The sequence below is a fragment of the Vigna unguiculata genome, chromosome 10, assembly GCF_037176805.1.
Source record: "Vigna unguiculata cultivar grain cowpea cultivar isolate G323 ecotype 2 chromosome 10, ASM3717680v1, whole genome shotgun sequence".
Taxonomy (NCBI): domain Eukaryota; kingdom Viridiplantae; phylum Streptophyta; class Magnoliopsida; order Fabales; family Fabaceae; genus Vigna; species Vigna unguiculata.
In genome coordinates, this window is record NC_140801.1 from 50,542,886 (window position 1) to 50,564,152 (window position 21,267).

General features: G+C 31.1%; 4 protein-coding genes across 11 annotated transcripts; 3 read left to right on the forward strand and 1 right to left on the reverse strand.

The window, feature by feature from the left end:
* The first annotated feature begins 3,480 nt into the window (after positions 1 to 3,480).
* Positions 3,481 to 6,375, forward strand: LOC114165944 (NADH:ubiquinone oxidoreductase intermediate-associated protein 30). 2 transcript variants are annotated; one of them, XR_014985139.1, is made up of 7 exons: positions 3,481 to 3,626; positions 3,713 to 3,826; positions 3,939 to 4,084; positions 4,405 to 4,485; positions 4,605 to 4,703; positions 5,699 to 5,889; positions 5,979 to 6,119. XR_014985139.1 is itself a non-coding variant. In XM_028050583.2 (6 exons), the coding sequence occupies exons 1-6, from the start codon at positions 3,575 to 3,577 to the stop codon at positions 6,165 to 6,167; spliced, it is 681 nt and encodes a 226-aa protein (XP_027906384.1). In that variant the 5' UTR covers positions 3,481 to 3,574; the 3' UTR covers positions 6,168 to 6,375. The 2 variants fall into 2 exon arrangements, 1 of the variants encoding a protein (XP_027906384.1); XM_028050583.2 differs by lacking the exon at positions 5,699 to 5,889 and having other exon boundaries at positions 5,979 to 6,375.
* A 5,150-nt stretch (positions 6,376 to 11,525) lies between these two features.
* Positions 11,526 to 14,704, forward strand: LOC114167316 (uncharacterized). Of its 5 annotated transcripts, none has more exons than XM_028052373.2 (7): positions 11,528 to 12,038; positions 12,139 to 12,232; positions 12,392 to 12,459; positions 13,159 to 13,215; positions 13,654 to 13,890; positions 14,099 to 14,173; positions 14,340 to 14,704. In XM_028052373.2, the coding sequence occupies exons 1-6, from the start codon at positions 11,934 to 11,936 to the stop codon at positions 14,126 to 14,128; spliced, it is 591 nt and encodes a 196-aa protein (XP_027908174.1). In that variant the 5' UTR covers positions 11,528 to 11,933; the 3' UTR covers positions 14,129 to 14,173; positions 14,340 to 14,704. The 5 variants fall into 5 exon arrangements, with proteins under 5 accessions (XP_027908175.1, XP_027908174.1, XP_085524423.1 ...); XM_085668297.1 differs by having other exon boundaries at positions 14,099 to 14,160; XM_028052371.2 differs by having other exon boundaries at positions 14,099 to 14,704.
* Positions 14,705 to 18,077: 3,373 nt separating this feature from the next.
* LOC114166254 (Dormancy/auxin associated family protein) lies at positions 18,078 to 19,251 on the forward strand. 3 transcript variants are annotated; one of them, XM_028050969.2, is made up of 3 exons: positions 18,078 to 18,476; positions 18,598 to 18,699; positions 18,816 to 19,251. In XM_028050969.2, exons 1-3 carry the CDS (start codon positions 18,239 to 18,241, stop codon positions 18,818 to 18,820), a joined length of 345 nt encoding a protein of 114 aa, XP_027906770.1. In that variant the 5' UTR covers positions 18,078 to 18,238; the 3' UTR covers positions 18,821 to 19,251. The 3 variants fall into 3 exon arrangements, with proteins under 3 accessions (XP_027906770.1, XP_027906769.1, XP_027906768.1); XM_028050968.2 differs by having other exon boundaries at positions 18,598 to 18,691; XM_028050967.2 differs by having other exon boundaries at positions 18,234 to 18,476; positions 18,598 to 19,251.
* LOC114166253 (acyl carrier protein, chloroplastic-like) lies at positions 19,222 to 20,459 on the reverse strand. The gene is made up of 4 exons (XM_028050966.2): positions 20,287 to 20,459; positions 19,935 to 20,048; positions 19,712 to 19,831; positions 19,222 to 19,604 (listed from the first exon to the last, which is right to left on the reverse strand). Exons 1-4 carry the CDS (start codon positions 20,389 to 20,391, stop codon positions 19,479 to 19,481), a joined length of 465 nt encoding a protein of 154 aa, XP_027906767.2. The 5' UTR covers positions 20,392 to 20,459; the 3' UTR covers positions 19,222 to 19,478.
* Positions 20,460 to 21,267: the final 808 nt, after the last annotated feature.

A 21,267-nucleotide genomic window follows, 5' to 3' on the forward strand; every position in this document is an offset into this window, starting at 1 on the left:
TTTACTGCACCCTATGTCAAATTTACCTTCTCTTTTTTCCTTCTCCTACCCTTGCACTCCATGCTTTTCTCCACCTTCCCTCCATCTTCTTCTTCTTCCTCCACTTTCACCTCATCATCTTCTTTCACATTCATCCTAAAAAATATTTACAAGAATCTTTTAAAACAAATAGAAATATCATAATAATATAAGGTGTAAGAAAAAATATAAAAAATCAATAATGTATACGTAAATTGTAAGTTTCAAATTTCACGATCTATATGCATTCTATATTACCATTTGTAATGTAAAATTATATTACGATTCGTAATATAATTTTGTATTACGGATTGTACAATTCAAAATGTAAATTTACATTATGAATAGTACAATCCAAAATATAAATTTGCATGACGAATTTTAGGATCTTAAAAATATTTTTGTATTATGGATTATATAATCTATAATATATAATATATGTGGATACATGATTCAGAACAATAATTGCAACAAGGGAAATTTAAAACAATGAGGGTGGAGGAAGAAATTTTCTCTTATTTATTTGTTTTCAGATATTAAATTGTAGTCTTTACATCTCTTAGTACATGAAAACAAGGGAGCAAGATGACAAAATAAAATAGAGTGGTATCATCCAATAAAAAAAATAGTTCAATTAATATTATAATATTAAGTAATAAACAAGAAAAAAGTTAATAAGAATTTAATTAAAAATGCTTAAATTTACGAAAAATTTAAACCTTAATTAAATATATATAAAAGTATATCAATTATATTTTTTCCCATAAAAACAATTAACGAATAATTTTATATATTTATTATTTATAAATTAATTTATTATTATTATTATACGTATTCACGGTCAGATTAATTAAATATTGGTTAATTGGTTATCGATAACAATTTTTTATAATCTATCATCAATATCCCTTGTAAGATAATATTAACAATCAATGTATTACTTCTTTTATTTATCAAAAACTTTTAAAAGTATATTTATTTCATGGTAAATAGTGACTTACTATAATTTATTCTTTATCATTATTACTCAAAAGTTCTTATTTGAACCTAAGATAGTCCTCTATAGGTAAATTTTGGGAGGAGGTTGTGAACTTGAGAATGATAGATAATTGCTTCAACAATTAGATTCAACAAAACTCTTCATATTGGTAAGAATATTTAATGATCACCATAGAGTTAGAGCAATAAAGATTTTTTGCTATTTCATATTAATCACGATATTATTTTATATCAAATATAAAATTAGACATTTCTTAACATTTGAAGTAAAATAATCAAAATATTAAAACACGATAACAATCACGTCACACTCTTAATGCAAAAAATTAAATGACAAATATTCAATTGAAAAATACAAAATACTTAGTACTAAAAAACAATTAATATAAACTCAATATAAAAATAATCAAATTTAATATGAACTTGAAAACTTAAATAAATCAATTTTAAATACTGTACATGTTTATTTTATTTTTTCATCCATTTAATTATCATCTAACTTTGTCCTTTTGGTACCGTCAAGAAATTATTTAGGCAATCGAATATAAAAGATAAAATCCTTAAATATAATGTCAGTTAAGAAAGAAACCGAAATCACTTGTTTTTTACAAAGTATGAACTAAAATCTTAAGGAAAAAAAAAGACAAATGGAACAAACTTATAATCTGTCCTAAAATTACAGCCCAAGATTTTAGGGATCTTTCTTCCTACACCTCCAAGCATTTCTTCTACACCTCCAAAATTTCTTTAAATACCCAAAATATTCTTTGACCATTTAAGGAAACTCACGGACATCACACCCCCAAACATACTTTCGGAAGTCAAAATATATGACTTTTGAAAGTCAAAGTATATCACCGGAAGTCAACTTCCGGAAATCAAATTATATCACCGGAAGTCAACTTCCGAAAGTCAAAATATATCACCGGAAGTTAAAAATCATTATCGGAATTCGACTTCCGGAAGTCAAAAAACATTACCGGAAGTCGACTTCCGGAAATAAAAAAACATTACCGGAAGTCAACTTCCGTAAGTAAAAAAATTAAATGATTTTAAATATTTTTAATTATTTTTAAAATTTATATTTTCTAACTTATTTTATTTTATTTTTTAAAACACATAAATTTTAAAAAAATTACTTTAAAAAATAAAAAAATAAGTAATAAAAATACTAAATAAACTATTGAAAAATAAAATTAAAAAATAATTTAAATTAAAATAACAAAACTTTAAATTTAAAAAAAAAATTATATATATATTATAGGGTTAAATATGTTTTTGGTCCCTCAAGTTTCAGTGAATTTTGAAATTAGTCCCTCATCAAAATTTTATACCAATCTAGTCCTTCATCTTTCAAAATGCATGAATTTAGTCCTTTTAACCAAATTTTGTTAAGTTTATCTGATGTTTCAAGCACATTTCATGATAGTATTTAAGTTAACATTGAAGAAAAAATGTGTCAAACAGTGTAAATAATTTAAATACTATCATGAAGTGCACTTGAAACGTCAGATAAACTTAACAAAATTTGGTTAAAAGGACTAAATTTACGCATTTTGAAAGATGAAGAACTAAATTGGTCAAAAGTTTTGATGAGGGACTAATTCCAAATTTCGCTGAAACTTGAGGGACCAAAAACATATTTAACCCTATATTATATATATATATATATATATATATATATATATATATATATATATATATTGTATATATATATATATATATATATATATATATATATTTTTTTTTTTTTAATTTAAAGTTTTATTATTTTGAAATGAATTTAAATGTTAAATAAAATTAAATGATGGAGAATAAATTTTTTATTTTTTTATTTTTTATTTAAAGTTTAATATTATCTTTATTTTACTTATTTTTATATTTATTTTTATTTTTCAGAATATTAAATAAAAATAAAATTATATATATAAATATTAATATTTTCTTAAAAATATATATTAAGAAATATGAAAACATAAAAAATAAATAAAATAATAAACTAAAAAAATTATTAAAAGTTAAAAAGTATAAATTTTAAAAAGAATTACAAATATTCAAAATAAATTTTGTTTTTGACTTATGGAAGTCAATTTCCAGAGAATTTTTTTGAAGGAAGTCGACTTCCGGGAATATTTTTTGACTTCCGAAAGTCGATTTCTGGGAATATTTTTTGACTTCTGGAAGTCGAATTCTGATGATAATTTTTGACTTTTGGAGGTCGACTTCCGGTGATTTATTTTGATTTTCGGAAGTCGACTTCCGGTGATATATTTTGACTTCCGGAAGTCATATATTTTGACTTCCGGAAGTCGACATAATTTTGGAGTGTGGTGTCTGCGGATTTCTTTAAATAGTCAAAGGGTTTTTTGAGAATTTAAAGAAAGTTTGGAGGTGTAAAAGAAATTTTGTAGGTGCAGGAAGAAAGACCCGATTTTAGGCCGTAAAAATGGGCCTAAAGACGAAGAAGCCCAAAAAAGAAGGCCCATTTACTGATAAGCCTGGTGGTTGGAGCTGTCGCCACTGTTGGTGGTGGCGGCAGTGACAAACAGAGGGAGAGATGTCGAGATTGCGAAGACTGATACAAGCTTCGGTTGATGCTACCAAGAGAGGTTCTTTTTCTTCTCAATCTTCAATTCGTTCTCTTTCACTCAAAATATTTGCTCTCCCTAACTCTTTTTCTGCATTGGAACAAAAGCTTTATCCGGTAATCTCGATGATTTGATGCCACCACCGGAGAGACCCATCTTCAGCTTCAATTCCAAGAAAGAGTTGAGCAAGTGGCATTTGTATTCTGATTCCGAATTTGGAGGTGGGGTGCCTCGTTTCGTGCCACTACTTCATTGATTCTTGTGAAGTTTGCATTTTTTTTTTGTTCTTTCATCGTTTCAGTTTTTGGGGTTTTAAATGTTTTTGTTACCCAGGTTTGTCCTCTGCGTCTCTGCAGATAACTGAGTCGGAGAATGGAGTAACTTCTGGAATCTTCTCCGGGAACCTCTCTCTGGATGTCACTGAGGGCTCTAAATGGAACATCACTCGGGGTGGCTTCTGTGGAATGCGCTCTAAAAAGGTTGATTTCTTCAAAAACAACCATATTGGATTTATTAATGTGATTATTGGTGCTTATTTTTTGTTTTTTCTTTACGAAAAAAATTAATTAGAATGCACTAACAATGTTACTTGTAAAGGGTTTTTGCCAACCATTCAATCATAGAGATTATCATCTTTGAAGTGTAATAAGGTTGTTCAGTTTTGTACTAACTATTTTAAAAATCGTATCTAAGAGTATTTCTGATTAGTTGATTAGTGGAAAAATCTTCACGCTGACAGTGTGCAGAAGAGAAATTCTAATTAAATATGTTAGTCTTACACAATTCTTTGTGTCTGCAGTTTGATGGCTTTATTGATTTGGATTCATATGATACTATTGCTATGAAACTTAAAGGAGATGGAAGATGTTATATATCTACTGTGAGTGCACTTTTTCGTTGCCAATTATGTTATGCTAGGAAGTCTAGAGGTTGAGGGTTTAAGAATTTCATTTCTGGAGTGATGTTCTGAGTGTTCTGCCTCTGATGATTTTCGTGCAGATCTACACGGAGAATTGGGTCAATTCACCTGGACAGATGGAAGATAATTCATGGCAAGCTTTTGTTTATGTGCCTGAAGGCAACTGGTACATTACAAAGGTAAGTTCTATTTGCTTCTCACTGTTACAACATACTTATGATTAACCAGGCTTTCACTGTGTTGTTAAAGCCTTCGCTCTTGTAGGACGTCTACTCAAATAAATATCGTTGAGTGGTGTGTATTCTGTTGCTTACAACTTATGACCATTTCTCCTTCCATACACTATTTTACTAGTTGTGCCAAATTAGTGGTGAAAATGATAGGTTTATCTTTTGGAAAATAAGGACTTGGACAACTCAAATCAGATGCAACGAAAGATTTTGGACATCAGCACATTGCTTTTGTATATTCCATCTACTTCCTTAGAAGCCTTACTACTGCAATGTTTATAAAGGGTCTAGGTGTGATTAGGAAGACTATTCCTGGTATCAAAGCATAACAGTACACTATTTATTTGCTTTGATTATAAATCTCTGGAGCATTAACACTGGATCATAGAATTTGTGATTTGGAAAGCTTCTGATACGTTACAGGAGGCTGCCAAGGAAGTGTAACCACTTCAAAATAATAGTTGTTTGTGTCATAACCGTATCAGACTCGTATAAATGTTGGACAGTTCACAGGATTTCAACTTTAAAATGTAATCACAACTTTTTTTTTTCTTTTCTATTCTTTTTTAAACTCAATACCAATAAAGATGTCAGTATCACAATAATTAGATAAACTATGGATTTTTATTCATGTCTTGTGATTTTCAAAATTTTCTATACAATTTTCTAATGGTATCATATTTGTAGTTTTCAGGAAGGAGCTTTTGTGCATAAGAAATGTTGATTGTTTCTGTGGATCTTATGCTTAACATTATAATTTATGTGCTGTTCATTTTTGGAACAACTCATGTCATGTTACAATCAACTGTCATGGTTGCTATGCATAAAAGTATCAAATATCAACATTGTTATTTGTTAGCGAGCAAAGTAGGTCTTGATGTGCACCGATCTTATTATTTGAAGTTCAGTGGACAATATGTCAACATATGATATAATTTTGCTAGGTTTTGTACATGGTTAATCTCTGTCTATGGCTTCATAATCAGTCTCATGCCCCAATAAAGGAGGGTTGTGTGGATCCTCTGCATCCCACATGAAATTTGTCAATATACTAAGCACGGATCACTCATACTCTTTATCCAAGTCCAATGACATCGTGTAATCTAAGTAGTGGGCATTGCCTATTGACATAAGAGTGCGTTTGTGTTGTTTGTACCTTGTTGATTTTCGATATCAACACAAGTGATGTGTATCACATGCATATTAAATTCATTTATTTCCCAGATTCCTCTAGCTCGTTATTTACCTACTTGGAGAGGGAATGTTATAGATGCAGAATTGGAAATGAATCCATCGCGTATTTTGGGCATGTCTTTGTCTGTCAATGCTGAGGGTGGTGTCCCAGGTGCTAGATCTGGACCAGGTGATTTCAGAGTTGAACTTGATTGGATCAAAGCCTTGAGGACAGAATGAAGTGAATAGTTTACATATAAAAATCAAGAATTTTCCTCTTCTTTTAGGGTGCCCTTTTTTGTAATAATAATGTATCATTTCATGGCTCCTAATGGAAAAATATATTTGGTAGTTATTATAGTACCGATACAAAGACTGTATTATTGAGTGCTATAGTAGGTCCAATAATGTAAGCACTTTCAAAGAACAAAATTCATTGTTTTCATCATGTTCATAGCAGAAGAATCAAGACTTGTTCTCACCTTTAAAATAATGCTGACATAATTGGATTGTCGGTCATCAATTAAACGTGGTGAATGAATTTGATAGAAATGTGCAATGCTACTAACCTAGTCATAGGGGCCAGATATCATTATAAGCTAGTGTTTTACCCATACACAAATTAAAGTTGATTCCTGCAATTATAATCTTCTTATGCTATAGGATATTGCCCAACTAACCGATGCCTTCTGCTAAGAAAGGGCTTCTAAATATGAAATGCTAGCACCTAGTGCACTCTTTGCAATAATTTCCTTATCTATTGACTGAAAATCATTCTAAATCAAAATAATGCAAGTTTCATGAACTATATATTGAGTCAATTGTTTATTTTGGTATTGTCATCTGTTACGTCTTCAAAATACATTGATGTTAGTATTTTACAAATCTTTTTAATATATTTTAAAATATCGATATAAGTGTCTATCAATGTATTTTGAGGACACAGTACAAAAACATAGTAAAGAATAATTCTTCATTTTGTAGTTGAAAATCAATTATCACGCTTTCAATGGAAAAGCAAATTTCGGCTGTTTATTAACTCAAAATCATTTCACAAATATGAATTATGCTTGTCTTTAAAACAATGGGCCAAGTCTCAATTTTAAATTTCTGTGTTTTGTTATAAATTTAAGCTGAAAATAGATAACTGAGGATGTTTTGAAGAGAAGCATGTATTCATGACACATTGCTTTGAATGAAACTTAATTGACTTTTTATCATTAACATGAATGGAACTGGATTAGAATGAAAAGAATGTTACTGGAATAAAAGATTGCATTAAATGTGATGAACTTGGTATTTCAACAAAGATCAGTCGTTAACCAAGATAATAGATCTTTTGACTAATGTCAAGATAAAGAAAATATCATAGTTTTACTTTGATTTATTATGGAATCTATAATTGGGCCAGAAGACTTCTATTTTCCATTTGAAGTATATGGCACTACCCACTCCTCGTTATCTTGACTAAAGTTTAAGTTAAACAGTTGATGAACCAGTGGGATATAGATATCTTTTATGACTTATCTGCTGCTTTTTTCAGCAGAAAAGATCTTATCTTATCAGTCACAGTGACTGAAGATCTTAATAAGATAAACTTGGAAATTACAAGGTTGATACTGTTTGATCTTATTATGTTAAATGTAGTCCTTGGATATAAATATTTTTAGTATACCTCAGTTAACTTATTTACTTACTCATGTATATGAATTAATTAGAATGAATATCTTTCATGTGAATACTTTCTGGTATTAGTTTTCTACAAGATTATTTATAGATTTTTTTTTTTAAAACTAAAGCATTTGAAAGATATCTTCTTAACTATGTGTTCTATGCATTACAGTGAGTAAAATACTAGTAATAAATTAGGTTTCTATGGCAGGACAGTGCCTATGTAAATATTTTTTGTTGAATTGTATGCTTTGCATGCAGTCATATATATTCAAATATAATTGTTATCATAATATCAGTAACACATGATAGATTTCATCTTGATAAAAATTTGGCCCATTGCATGAAGGAAGAACTAATCTTGAATCTTTCAAGAGAGAAGTGTTGAAGTTTATTGTTTAATCTTGGCATGAACATGATGATTACCTTTAAAGAAAGATACCTGTGAAAAAAAGAAAGAATAGTCAATATTGATGTGCCACTTACTAATTTTATACAAATATAAGTTTTACTGATTTAATCCTTAAATTATAAATATTTATTTGTAAAATTCAAACAATATGATTGATGTTTGGTGTTTTGTATGCAATAAACCTTAATGTATATCAATAAAGTAATAAACAATTTCAAATCAATGTGTGATTTTATAGATAAACTCACTATATGATACTTTTCTTAATGCAGTGATGAATTTTCAAATAAAGTTATTCAGTGATGCAACAATATCTGTAACATAGGATCAACCCTTCTCTCTTTGTACATAAAAGGAAAAACCAGCCAACACCACTTGTTGCATTGCTGTAATCAAAAGCAAAACTAGGAGCAAGTTGTGTCTGGATTTGAACTTTGCAATTGAAAGGGACTTAGTGAATTGATTCTTATAATAATAAAATGTCCTTCTGTCACAGTAAAGCCACTTGACAGTTAAATTACTATTCTTGCTGCAGCAACTTGCTATATTCTGTGTTGTTGTTCTCTTTTTTCCTTTCTTTGCATTATTGTTACTAAAATTGGAGTGTGATTAGAGTCTATGGGGCCACATAAGTAATAACTTAGCAAAAAGGGATGTATTTTGGCTGCATTGAACTGGAAATTGATGTCTCTCTGAATGTGCAAGTTGTGAAAAACTAGTTGCAAATTGCCAAAAGAAGTCAATGCCATGAGCCTTGTTTGTTGAGTTACTAGTCAAGTTTAGCCAGCAGAAATAAAATAGTTTTAAAAATATAGAACAAAACAGAGTGCCCCACAAACTTTTTGGTGATTAAGATGATGAGATGGGAATTTTTTTGAAGTCGTGGACAATTGCCTTCCAACAACACAAGCAAAGAAAGGATATGGTTTTTCTTTTCCTCCTAAATGTGATGTCCTATTTTTAGAAAAAAAAATATATTAAATTGATGGATCTTCTTTATATTTTATTGAACTTTTGTATCTTTAATTTAATGTGAAATTTGAATTCATATTTAATTTTTTTCCACATGAATGAACAGTTTAGTCTACAAGAATGGTACTTTTGTTGTAACATCAGTTTTTAGAATTAAGAAAAACTAAAATGGATTTTTAAATTTTTAAATATGTTATTGAAATATATGAAATTGACTTCTTTTTATCATTTTGTTTCTAAACATGTTGTTATTATCACTTTAGTTCTGAAAGAATGGACTAAAATGAAGAAGAACAAAATGGTACTTTTAGGAAGTTCATAGGAAACCCTAGAAAAAGCTTAGAGACTCTCCTTTTTTCTAAAGCTTGAAGAACTAATATGACGGTGAGATAAAGCTTTAGAACTTAAATCGGTCGTTTATTTAAATAAATAAATAAAGGGGGCTTTTTCAAAATACAAAAAGAGTAAACAGGAATTGAATGTTTTTTTTAATAAAATATAAACTGTAGTACATTACCTTACAACTTAGACAAGAAGAGTTAAGAAATAAATTTACATAAGAAAATAATAAAATTAGGGAGGGGGTCGTTTTATATACAAGAAAAACATGTCAAAAATATTAAATTTTTACTGTTTTTTCTTACATAAATTCTTAGTGTTAACTCTTCTAATTGTGTTATTTTCCATTGTTTTTAAAATTTACATCTCATGAATAACGGTGTAACCTAATAATTTTGACTGAATAATGATCACCAAATAGAGCTCTTTACTGTAAAGAATCGTGTGAACAAAAATGTTTGTTGCCCACTTCAATTATCTGCAATCAAATTTTATTTTATTTTTTTCAAATCGCAAATTCTAGTTTAGTCTACAAACTGGTTTCATCTATATACAATAATTTGGAAAAATAGTATAATTGAAATTGAAAAAATAGAAGAAAACATTTGATATCCTAATAACACTCTAAAAGTTTGTGATATCATGCGTGCGGACAACAAATACATTGCTTTTCCTAACATTCTAAATATCCTCAAACAACAGTGACATAATAATGAATTTACACATTAAAAATAAAGATGAACAAGTATGGTAAAAAAAAGGGTTACCATCAGCATATTGTGCAGGTACTAGAGTGTTCAAGCAAGCTAAGGCCACGATTGATCCACGATCCTCACATATCAACCTTTACCTTCTACTTGCAAGACCTTGTCTTTTAAATGCATGCGTGTGATGAAGAATTGAAGATGGTCGTATCTTGTGTAGAATCATACATTGTGTGGTATTGTGTCACGTTCTGGCACGTGATTTCGAGGAACTTCTACTCCTACATGGCCATCGGGGACCACCACCACCACCCTATAGATATATATATATATATATATATATATATATATATATATATATATACATACACATATATCAGAGGACTATATTTGTCTTTGTCACTGCCATAACTCTTGTGGTTCAACACTTTCTGGTCCCACGGGATCATACATCATGTCTACTTCATTACATCACATGAGATGAAACAATAGTTCCAAAACTTCAAAATATCATTCTCTTCTCATATACATATAACTGTGTTTTCTACATGAACAGTGGCTTGCTGCAACAAATTATCATGATAAGCTTACCAAAATGGAACATGGTGGGTTAGTTAAATAAACAGCATTAAATTTGGTGAGAAAATTACACAGCAAAGGTAGTATTCTGTTGTTTTCACCTTGCATGCAAACCTACAACGAATGCTGACGACATTCCATGATGTCCCTACTTTGGGTGCTTATTATTGGCCTCATCTTCCAAAATTCCATAGTGTCACTTTTATTTTTTTCTTTTCTTTTTGTCAAAATTCAAATAGTATATATTTTTGGATCGTGACCATTAAGTATCTGAACGTGGGAAACTATTCTTGATTTAGAGTGTGAAGTTGATCTTTAAAATTATAGGTTCATAATAATATTGGTCTGTAATGAAGTATCTATTTTGCACAAACATAACCTGTTTTCGAAAAGTGAGTTCAGTTCTTAACCTTTTTTTCTCTTTGTGTGCTCTAAGACAGTGACAAACCAATCAATTCTCCAAGCTGTTAAACTTCTGATAAGCCAGTGGGACCCACACTTAGATCCAACTTTCTTCTCTCTCTCCTCTTAAAATTCACAAACTCATCAAGAAAAGGACTTTCACACATTCACAGAGAAAGAACCTTCTGGACACACCCTCCCATGAAATATCTAAGCCACCACAGAATCTCAGCCCTACGTTACTACCACCCTCAATCCTCTCATACCAAAGTCAAAACCAACTACCTTGCTTTTTATCAATTATTATTATTATTTGTTTACTTGGGTCCATTTTATTAAATAAAAGTTTTCATTTTTATGCACCTTTTTAAAAAAAGTTGAATAATTTATGTATACGCTTGATCAAAGTTGTTGAATTTTCAACATTTTTTATAAAGAGTTGGCGAAACTAGATATAACTAAAAGGGGATTTTATCATACTTTAAATTTTTCTTTAAAGAGTAAGAAAATGAAATGAAAAAAAAAAAAAAACTATATAAGGTGCAAGGCAGGGTTCGAGGTTCTGGAGTGTTCATGAGATCCTCTTTTGCTCTTCACCTTTCACTCCACGGAATCAAAAGCAAGTGCTGCTGAGTTCCGTGTCCCTATTCACAAACATGTAGAGCACCAAACCCAACTTGCCATCAAAGTTTAATAATATATTTATATTATATTTATATTATTTATACCATTTGCTTAACAGTAGTATTAATATTGCTGTTATTGTGTGTGATTTTGGTGTCTCTTTCTTAATGTTATGGTTGTACGGAGTTCGTGTGTTAGTTCAATTCGTCGACAAGAAACCTTGGTTTCATAATTGATTGGTTCTGTGGAGAGTTTTCTTTTGGTGTGTTTGATTTGTTGGTGGTGGTGGTGGTGAGAATAGCAATGGCTAATGAAGGAAACAAAAGCAATGACTTCTATACGATCTTGGGGTTGAACAAGGAGTGCACTGAATTGGAGCTAAAGAATGCATATAAGAAACTTGCAAAGGTTTGAATTCAACCCAAATGATTCTTTTTCTCTCCTCTGAACCATGTTTCTTAAATATTAGCCGTTGTGAATGATGTTTTGTTTTTTTTTGATGGGATAGAAATGGCACCCGGATCGTTGTTCAGCATCTGGGAATTCAGAGTTAGTGGAACAAGCTAAGAAGAAATTCCAGGAAATTGGGGAAGCCTATTCTGGTAATGCCCTCTACATGTTTCCACGATTGAACGTTGACCCATGATTGACTTGTTCATTTTCTCCTCAAAATTGAAGAAAAGTTGGAATTTTTGCTCTTGTTTGAAATTTCATTCCTTTGCTGTTCATTTGGTGTAAATGGTGTTTTTCCTCTGCGACAGTTTTATCTGACGCCAACAAAAGGCTAATGTACGACGTTGGTGTCTACGATAGTGATGACGACGAAAACGTAAGTCACCCACCTCATCTCATGCCATCTTCTACAGTAACCATGCCCTAAGTTCTGCCCATCCCTATGTTTCATTGCCTCGAATAGAAGCAATCTCAGTTTGACCCTCTTTTTTTCAAAGTAACCAATTTGGTTCTATTCTATCTTTTTTCAATTTTGTCACTCTCTGTGTTTAAGGGTAAATCTTGTTTTTCCATGCATTTATATTGTCAATGAGGGTTTCCAAATCAAAATAAGGAAGGAGAGTAAACAGTGTAGATTTGAGATTCAATCATCATACACTATTGAATTGTTAATAGGTGAGTGAAGATAATATGCATGAGATTTGAAGGGTGTGATTTTTCACTGAACGGTGGTGATTAGATTGTGTGGATGCATGAGTGTTATTGTTGTGCTGCAGTCTTGTCACGTTTCTGTTTTTTGCACCGTCCATGTTTTTTGTTTTCCTGATAAAAGGGGCATCTTCTTTGGGAGTAATAAGATGTATTATTATTCATTGGGATTGTCACAAACAAAGGCACAAGCTTTGTTACAAGTCAATTTGTGTGTGACAGATCACATGGGCATTTTGGTTATAGAATTCAGTGAGAGAGGGGAATAATTCATCGAATCGAGTTTGGTTTTGGTGGAGGGGACTGAATCTTGTTCGTGATCCGATAATTTTGTTGAGCTCCTCAAACAATGAATTTCCTTTTGCAGGGTATGGGGGACTTTTTGGACGAAATGTTAACAATGATGAGTCAGACCAAATCAAATGTGAGTCATCATCATCTAGTTAGTGGGGTGTTGGGTCAGAAAGCTATGCTGTTTCAATGTTGTTTGTTTTATTATATATATATATATATATTTTTTTTTTGTTTGGTGGATAAAGCTAGACATATACACATAGTGTTTGTTTTTGTCAAATACTATGTAGTTTATAGTTTTTCTATTGTCATGAATGGACCAAGCCACCTTTTTTCTCCTTTTTGGACTTGAGACCTAACCAAATGCTATGAAAATCAGAAGGCTATTATTGAAGTTTCTTGCTGCTGCATACCAAAACAGCAAGTTTGGCTAAATTAGAATCATCAAAGTTCCCAATAACATGTTTTTCATTAGTAAAAGTTTGAAAAAAATTGAAAGCATGTAAAGGCTGGTGCTAGAAGCTTATTTGGGCAACACAAATTGATGAATTTATATGTGAAATAACAGGAAAATGGAGAGGAGAGTTTTGAGGAGTTGCAACAGTTGTTTGAAGACATGTTTCAAGCTGATATAGGATTGGATGGAAGCCCTTCTCTTTCTTCTGCCAATTGCTCTAATTCATCATCTTACATGACTTACAGTGAAAGTTCTAGTTCAAATAAACGCAATTCCACTGAGATGAAATTTGGGAAGCCAGAGGATTCCTCTGTCTTTGACACCAGTTACCAGAATTTCTGTTTTGGGGTTAGTATATACTGCATTTTTCATATTTTTCATTTGATACATCATATATCATCCATGGCATACATATGAAAAATGAAGTTTTAGACTCAACAAGAATTTGCATGATCTGTTTGGAGTATTGGTTAAGGAAAAAGATAGTTTATTCAAGATGAATCTTTCATTGAGTCTTTTAATCAGAGGTGTCTTTTATGTTGTTCGTGTCCACAAGGTCGGTCATGTAAACTATCATTACCAATGAGTGACGACACAAAACAATGAAGTATGTGTGAGGTATGTGAAGATGGTAAGTGATTCCCTCTAGTTTTCTGCTTAATTTATCTCAGGTTTTTGGCTGGTAATTGTGAAAGTTCCAATTCATGTGCTGCATCATACATTACATTGCATAATATCTCTCATGCACTATGATGAGACTTAAACTGACATTGTATTTTCTTGATCCTGGTGTGAAGACAGGTGAACCTACACCAAGATATAGAGGAGGAAAAGGAGGGAATTCCAGAAGGAGGAGGTAGCAAGAGATTTAGAAATGGCAGAAAGGAAAAAATGTCCTATGAACATGGCATGTTTAATCTGATAGCTACCAAGGAATTTGCAGAGTAATGAAGTTGTAGAATTCAAAATTTATGGGGGAAGAACATAGTTTATACAGAGTTAGTTCTAGTTCTAGTGCTAGTTCTAGGCCATTGTGAGTTCCTGCCATGCCATACAAAGACTATGGTAGAGTGGCACCTTCAATCTCTTGCCATTGTACACTTATGCTAGTAATTTAAATTGAAATCAGTTGAGGAATCATTTAAGCTTCCTCATTTCTGCAGATTGCCACTGTTTCATTTTCAGATATCTAGTTCAAAAGCATTTGTTTCAGTAATGAGACACAGTTCTTGATGATTTGAAAGGAATATTCTTCTTGTGTAGCATAAAGTAGACAAGGGAAAGAAAGGATAAGGAGGGTAACACAACAGAACAGAAACTTATTCACTGTGATATTTGACCAATTGTCCAATTCACAGAAGTGGAATGAAATGAAATGCAGCATTCTAAAAGATATTTTGATCACATCATGAAAACATGTGGAACTAATGAAAAGATGAATTGAAGCAAAGAAAAATGGGAGGTGGTGGACATTAATTCTATAAATGGATTGGTCCTACAGCACGTGGAGAGAGACCCCACAATTAAATTTTCAATTAAAAAATAAAGCAGATATTCAGATAGACACTTCTAGTTCACTTTTGGGTTTGAAAGCGTTTTGGGACCCCAATGGCTTGCAAGTAGCCAAATATTTTAATTGCTTGAAGTGTAATTTGTGGGTCCTTAGAGGCACAATAATTGGTTGGCTTTTGTTGCACAAGTTGGGTAACTTGTGCTTCACATAGAAAATGGATGGGTGTGCATAGTTTCCAAATGTTTCAGCAAAAAGCGTAAACCATGGCGGCACCACAACTTCTAGTCTTCTCGTTCTCGTTCAGTGCTATTCGGTAGTTCTTACTCAACGCAATGTTCTGGATGTGTCCAATTAGGGTTTGAGGGAAGTTTTAATTTAAGAGAAAATACTCTTTTATTTCTTAATTGACACCTTAACATAAAATATCTTATATATTCATAGTATTAAATAGATTTAAAATATAACTCAATTTTACAAAATTGACTTGTTTTATCTTTAGTCGATATAAGACTTTCAATAAAAAATTTTTAAAATGATATCGTTTGACATGTCTTGATGACAAATTCAGACATGTCTTGATGACAAATTTAAACAATTGATTATGATTGATTTATACAACAGTATATGAAGGTCATTATTGAAATATTCATGATTGAATAATGATCTTAATTAAGATAATAAATTTATCGACTTTTTTCTTTATTTAAATTTTTTAAATAGAAAATGTTACTAAATGTGTATTTTTTTCTATATTTTTGTTCCGGTACACCCAACAAGTCTTACGTCGTTTAAGAGTTAAGGTCAAGCAAAGTTTAAATATTCTTATCTCCTACTAATGATGATTGCCAGAAGAATTTGGGTTGGAATCAGAATAACTTCCATTAATCCTAAAACAATTGAAATGTTGAATATATAATTATCATATTCATATGGTGATAGTTTTATGGGTTTCATCTGAAACAAGACTATTTTTGGTAAAATAGATTCATAGAAAAGAGCAAAAGAATGGCGAAAAGTTATGGCAGTGGAACACAGATTTAAGACCAACAATCGCACCTTACAAAAGAAAAACATATGTACGGACACATACCCAGAAAGAGTGGTTGATATTGTCATGGTCCCTTTGTGCATTCAGAAATAGACCCTTCACAAGACATTGCTTTAAATGTTTTTTTTTTTTTTTTCTTTCTTTTCAATTACAACTTGTGTGCACATGTCACTCATATTCAGACTAAGATATCATAATAATGATTTTTTGTTCAAGTTGGGTTCTAAGCACTTGATGATACAGTTTTGATATAAAAATGTGAATGTGTGATTAATTATTCACTTCTCTCATGTTTATCTATCATTAAATAATCTCTTCAGATTTGATTAAGCATATCCGTGTTTATAAATTTTTAACACCTAAGACAATTTTAAAAAAGGTAGTGTGCCAAAATTTAACATCACAATTTAACATCTTCAAAATAATTTTAAGTCAAAATCGTAATATTGCTTTATTTTTCAAATTCAAGAAATCCAAAAGTTACCTCTGTTATATATTTTACATGACTATTATATAAAATTACATTTCGTTGAAAATTTTATAAGATATATTTGATTATTAACTAACTTTCTTAAAAATTGTATATTTATAAAAGGTTGATATCAATTAGTTAATAGGATTATATTCAACTACTATAAAACAAAAATCGCAAATATTTTGTTTAATATATTGAATGTTTATTCAAGAGTTGCATTTTTAATCTTTAAGAAATTAAAAACTTGCAGCTGTGGTTCAATTGGGCTCAAAAGTTAAGGTTTCTTTTCCTGCACTCCCATTATTACTAATTGCACTATATACTAACAGAAAAATAAAACTGAAATACCGTATTTATCACACCACACCACACCATCATTGCTGACGTGGCCGCCACAGCAAAGGAAGAATAAGAGAGAAGTAATGCTTTTGTGGAAAAAAAATCTTATTTCAAAAATTTCATTTTAAAACGTTTGTTATTATAGAAAGCTTATTTATTGAAAAATAATTCTGAAAAGTGTCACATATTTTTAAAAGCTTGTTCTAAAAATTTTTTTAATTTTTTTATGTAAAATTTATTTTGAAATACACTTCAGATGTTTCGAAAAAACTTGTTTCAGAAATTTCTACCAGAAATCCTATTCCAATAACAATGTTTTACTAATTTTGGAAAGCTGACTTTGGAAGATTTCCATAACAGACAATCCAGGAGTCGCCTCATAAAAGGTAAAATAGTCATTTAAAATTATATGGGGTGCAGCCAGAGTTTATGGAGGTGCAGGAAGAAAAGGCTGACATTGGACGTCTAAAACCCACATAAACCTTACGATAACCCATTCAAAATGAAGGGATTCCTATTTCTATCTGCACCCCTGTGTTACTTTTACCCTGCACGCTTTTTCCTTTTGACTTATAACATCTGAGATGTTTTTAATATTAATTAAAAGTTAAAGAAAGAAATATTGAAATAAATTTTAGACAACTTAAAACAAGGTACACTGAAAGAAAGTAAAATTTTACAATATATATTTTTTATTATGTATATGTGTAATTAGTAAACGATGACTTCGGTTTCAATAGAAGTCAATTTTATCTGAATCAATCAATACCTACAATCAAAATGATTAATTATTTGATTCATTTCTTTCTAATGAGAATAGATTAACCAATTTTAAATACTTTAAAAAAAAGTATTTGGCAACTTCACTCACTCTTCTTAATATAATACCTTTACAATCCTCCAATAATTTTGGATGACAAAAGCGATTAATAATATAATACCAATTATAATAATGATTTGAAATGTACAAAATTAGGCAGAGCCAACATAGCAACGGCTATGTAATTAGATGGCTGAAAACAAACCCTAATTAACCGGAGCTAAGTTTACACACACACACACCTGTCAATAATTAATCAACTAATTAGTTAATTAATTAAATCAATTAAACCTGTTAACCCAACCTTCCATTTCTCATTATAAGTACCTCTCATTCTTGCCAAAATCAAACAAAAAAGAAAAATTATATATAAAAAAAAATTCTTTGTTTCTTCTTTTTTGTTTTTTCTCTCTGTCGTTTCGTTCCCTTCATCTTTGATCTCCGTGTTGAAGTTGCAGCATCAATATTCGTGAGAAAAAGAAGAAGATATAGTATATAAAGATGGGTTTTCTCCACAAGCTTTGGGACGAAACGTTGGCGGGTCCCACACCCGAAACGGGTCTGGGCAAGCTCCGAAAGTTTAACACCTCATCGGCCGGCGGCCCAACGGTGGCGGAGGATGTTCCGATCAGCCGCAGCATCACCATCATTCGGACTCACTCTGCTTTGGGAAGCACCTCAACCTCTTCTCCTGCCTCTCCTTCTTCTGTGCCTGACACCCCTTGCACCCCCTTCTCTCGTTCGTAACACCTCTCTCTATAAAGCACTGAACTTTGAGACCAACGAACACAAATTGTTCAATTTTATTTTTTTCGATTAAATCGACCGGTTTTTAAGAATGTTACGTTTAACCATTGCAGCGGAGACGCCGGGCGGTGGTGTCAAGAGATTCACGAGGAGAAAATCGTCAACGGTGGAGGGTGCTGCAAATAGAAGTCCGACAATTTACGATTGGTTCTCTGGTTTCTGTTTTGCCCTTAATATCTACGACCTTTTACAGATATGCCCCTTTGCATTTACGTGCATGTTTTGTTGTGTAAAAGTTTTCTTATTATTTTTGTTTCTGTGCTTTGTTTAGGGTGATTATGAGCGCTTTGGATCGCTACTGAGAGTGGAAATGAGATGTTTTGCTTTTGAATTGACTTGAATATCATCCCGCAGAGGCAGAGAGGGATTACGTTTTCTGTACATACAGCAACACTTATTTCAATTTCCAAAGGGAATCATGTTATATTATGCATTGCACCCTATTATTATGTACACATTATATGGTATAAAGTATATGAATACATGAGTACTACCTATTAATAAAATGGCTCAGGTGATTTGCAGGGTCTATCTTCAAGATTGAGTCAATGCTTCATGGGATTCCAAGGTTGTGAAAGAGTAGAAAACCAGCTTTTGTATATATGCTTTTTTGTTTTTCTTCTTCTTTTGAGTGTAAATATGACTTCTGTACTCTCATATCTCTGTTGTGAATTCAATGAAGCTTGAAAATAGTTATTGTATATAAATATATGTTTCTGGTGCTTAGTAACGTATCTTCATACATACATAATCCAAAGGTTGAACATGTGTCAGCTATTAACTTAAATAGATGATTAAGGACTAAAAGAGCAATTATTATTTGAGGAAATTAAGAGGTAAATGCTAGGATGACACTTCCTTAGAAACTAAGCATTCTATATCAATTTTTTGTCAAAATCTGAAAGGACAAGTTATGGTTTGACCCCAGCTTGGTTTAGGTTGAAGCAGTCTTCACCTTCTCGATCAGATCAGCAGCATCTTGGACGGTGGAGATGTTCTCAGCTCCACCTTCTCCTATAGAAATGTCAAACTTTTCTTCCAAAGCCATCATGATTTCAACCTGTTTAAATTTAGGCATATCAGAACATATGTAAGATTAATACTTGTTTATCTTCTATCATGTAAGATATACAACTGAAAAAACAGTGCTAGAATTTGAGGCCTCACTGTGTCAAGAGAATCAGCACCCAACTCTGAAAATTTAGTTTTCGGAGTCACTGTGGTTTCATCAATAGAAAGTTGCTTCGCAATTGTGCATTGCACAATTTGCAGAGTTTCTGGTTGAGCCTTCAGCCAGTAAATGGAACAACACATAAGAGAATCATAACAAAACAATAGACTTATGAGAAAAAGTATTTATCATGAGAAAATGGGAGAAAGAAATTATTACAACAGAGCAAGAGATTGTAGTATTAATGCCAGCAGAGCGTGTAAATGTAACTTTTGTTGCCTTTTTCAACTGGACTTTGTTTACTTGTTCTAGCCCTATAAATACAGAGCTTCCCTGCATAAGAAAACAAATTTACACATTTCATGAAAAGCAATCATGTTTAAGTTGAAAAGAATCACTACAGACAACAAAACTCTCCCTCTGATAGAATATTAGCACAATTAAGGACTTGAATTTTAGATTACTGGTTAAGTTAGAACAATTTTGAGTTAGTTAATCCATGCGTCTGCTACTTAAACAACTGGTACAAGATACAAACTTATTTTGATGAAGAAAATGGTGTCTGTCATACCATTGTGGACACTTTCTTCATTTGGTGAGTGGTTGTTGCTCTGACCCCAGAATTGAAGGAGAGGGTAGCCAATGAAGTTGAAGAAAAGGATAGAATAGAAGCCATGACTTATTTTGGGAAGTGCTCAACCAGAAAAATAGAACTCTTAAGAGGCAAGAACTTTATTGACTATATGGTTGATGCCATTGAAAATATAATATATATATATATATATATATATATATATATATATATATATATATATATATATATAACGATTTAGCTCAAACAGCTAATAGGTTATGAGTTAGAATCGATGATTCAAAAAATCATTCTGAGGAGTCATAAATTGGGCGGAGTGCACCAGAAAATGTGTCTTTTTTACATTTGAGGTATTGATTATTGAATGAGCCATTCTATGGCATAATGCAAATATATACAAAAAGACAAAGACACTTCCTATATTGATGTTTCATGGTGCATGTCGCTCATCCTAATTTTTGTCTGCATTACAACTGATGAACACAAAGTCAATGAGACAAGACAATGCATACCTTTGTCATTGTGTTTTATTTTAGGTCTTTATCATCCCAAAGCCACAATAATCCAAATTAAAGAGTCAAGTTTGATGAAGTTATTTAGGGGATAGAAATACTTTGACATTTTCTTTTTTTTAGAAATGCTAATAAATTACTTTTTTTAATAAATATTTTATTAACTAAAGTTTAAAAATTGTAAATTTACAAAGTTAAAACACTGTAATGTTTTTTTTTTCAATTTAAGTTATCAAATGAATTCGTTTTAATTTTCTATAACTAAAAATATAGCTAAATTTAAATGTTAACACGCGGCAAGATTGATAAGGTAATAACTTTAAGAAAAGGTTGATAAGGTAATAACTTTAAGAAAATGAATGATATTTTAATTACTAAATTTTTATAATTTTTTTATATAATAATATGAATTGTCATTTTTTAAGTGATTTTAAAATATTGAGAATGA

Bases quoted from the DNA above. Each gene is read 5' to 3' on its own strand.
- LOC114165944 (XM_028050583.2), top strand. From the start codon at position 3,575: ATGTCGAGATTGCGAAGACTGATACAAGCTTCGGTTGATGCTACCAAG. The intron at 3,627-3,712 runs GTTCTTTTTCTT...TTGGAACAAAAG, and splicing joins GGTTGATGCTACCAAGAGAG to CTTTATCCGGTAATCTCGAT. The intron at 4,085-4,404 runs GTTGATTTCTTC...TTGTGTCTGCAG, and splicing joins GTGGAATGCGCTCTAAAAAG to TTTGATGGCTTTATTGATTT.
- LOC114166253 (XM_028050966.2), bottom strand. From the start codon at position 20,391: ATGGCTTCTATTCTATCCTTTTCTTCAACTTCATTGGCTACCCTCTCC. The intron at 20,049-20,286 runs GTATGACAGACA...TTTCTTATGCAG, and splicing joins TGAAGAAAGTGTCCACAATG to GGAAGCTCTGTATTTATAGG. The intron at 19,832-19,934 runs GTAATAATTTCT...TACTGGCTGAAG, and splicing joins CTACAATCTCTTGCTCTGTT to GCTCAACCAGAAACTCTGCA.
- LOC114167316 (XM_028052370.2), top strand. From the start codon at position 11,934: ATGGCTAATGAAGGAAACAAAAGCAATGACTTCTATACGATCTTGGGG. The intron at 12,233-12,391 runs GTAATGCCCTCT...CCTCTGCGACAG, and splicing joins AATTGGGGAAGCCTATTCTG to TTTTATCTGACGCCAACAAA. The intron at 13,891-14,339 runs GTTAGTATATAC...CCTGGTGTGAAG, and splicing joins ACCAGAATTTCTGTTTTGGG to ACAGGTGAACCTACACCAAG.
- LOC114166254 (XM_028050967.2), top strand. From the start codon at position 18,239: ATGGGTTTTCTCCACAAGCTTTGGGACGAAACGTTGGCGGGTCCCACA. The intron at 18,477-18,597 runs GTTCGTAACACC...TAACCATTGCAG, and splicing joins CCCTTGCACCCCCTTCTCTC to CGGAGACGCCGGGCGGTGGT.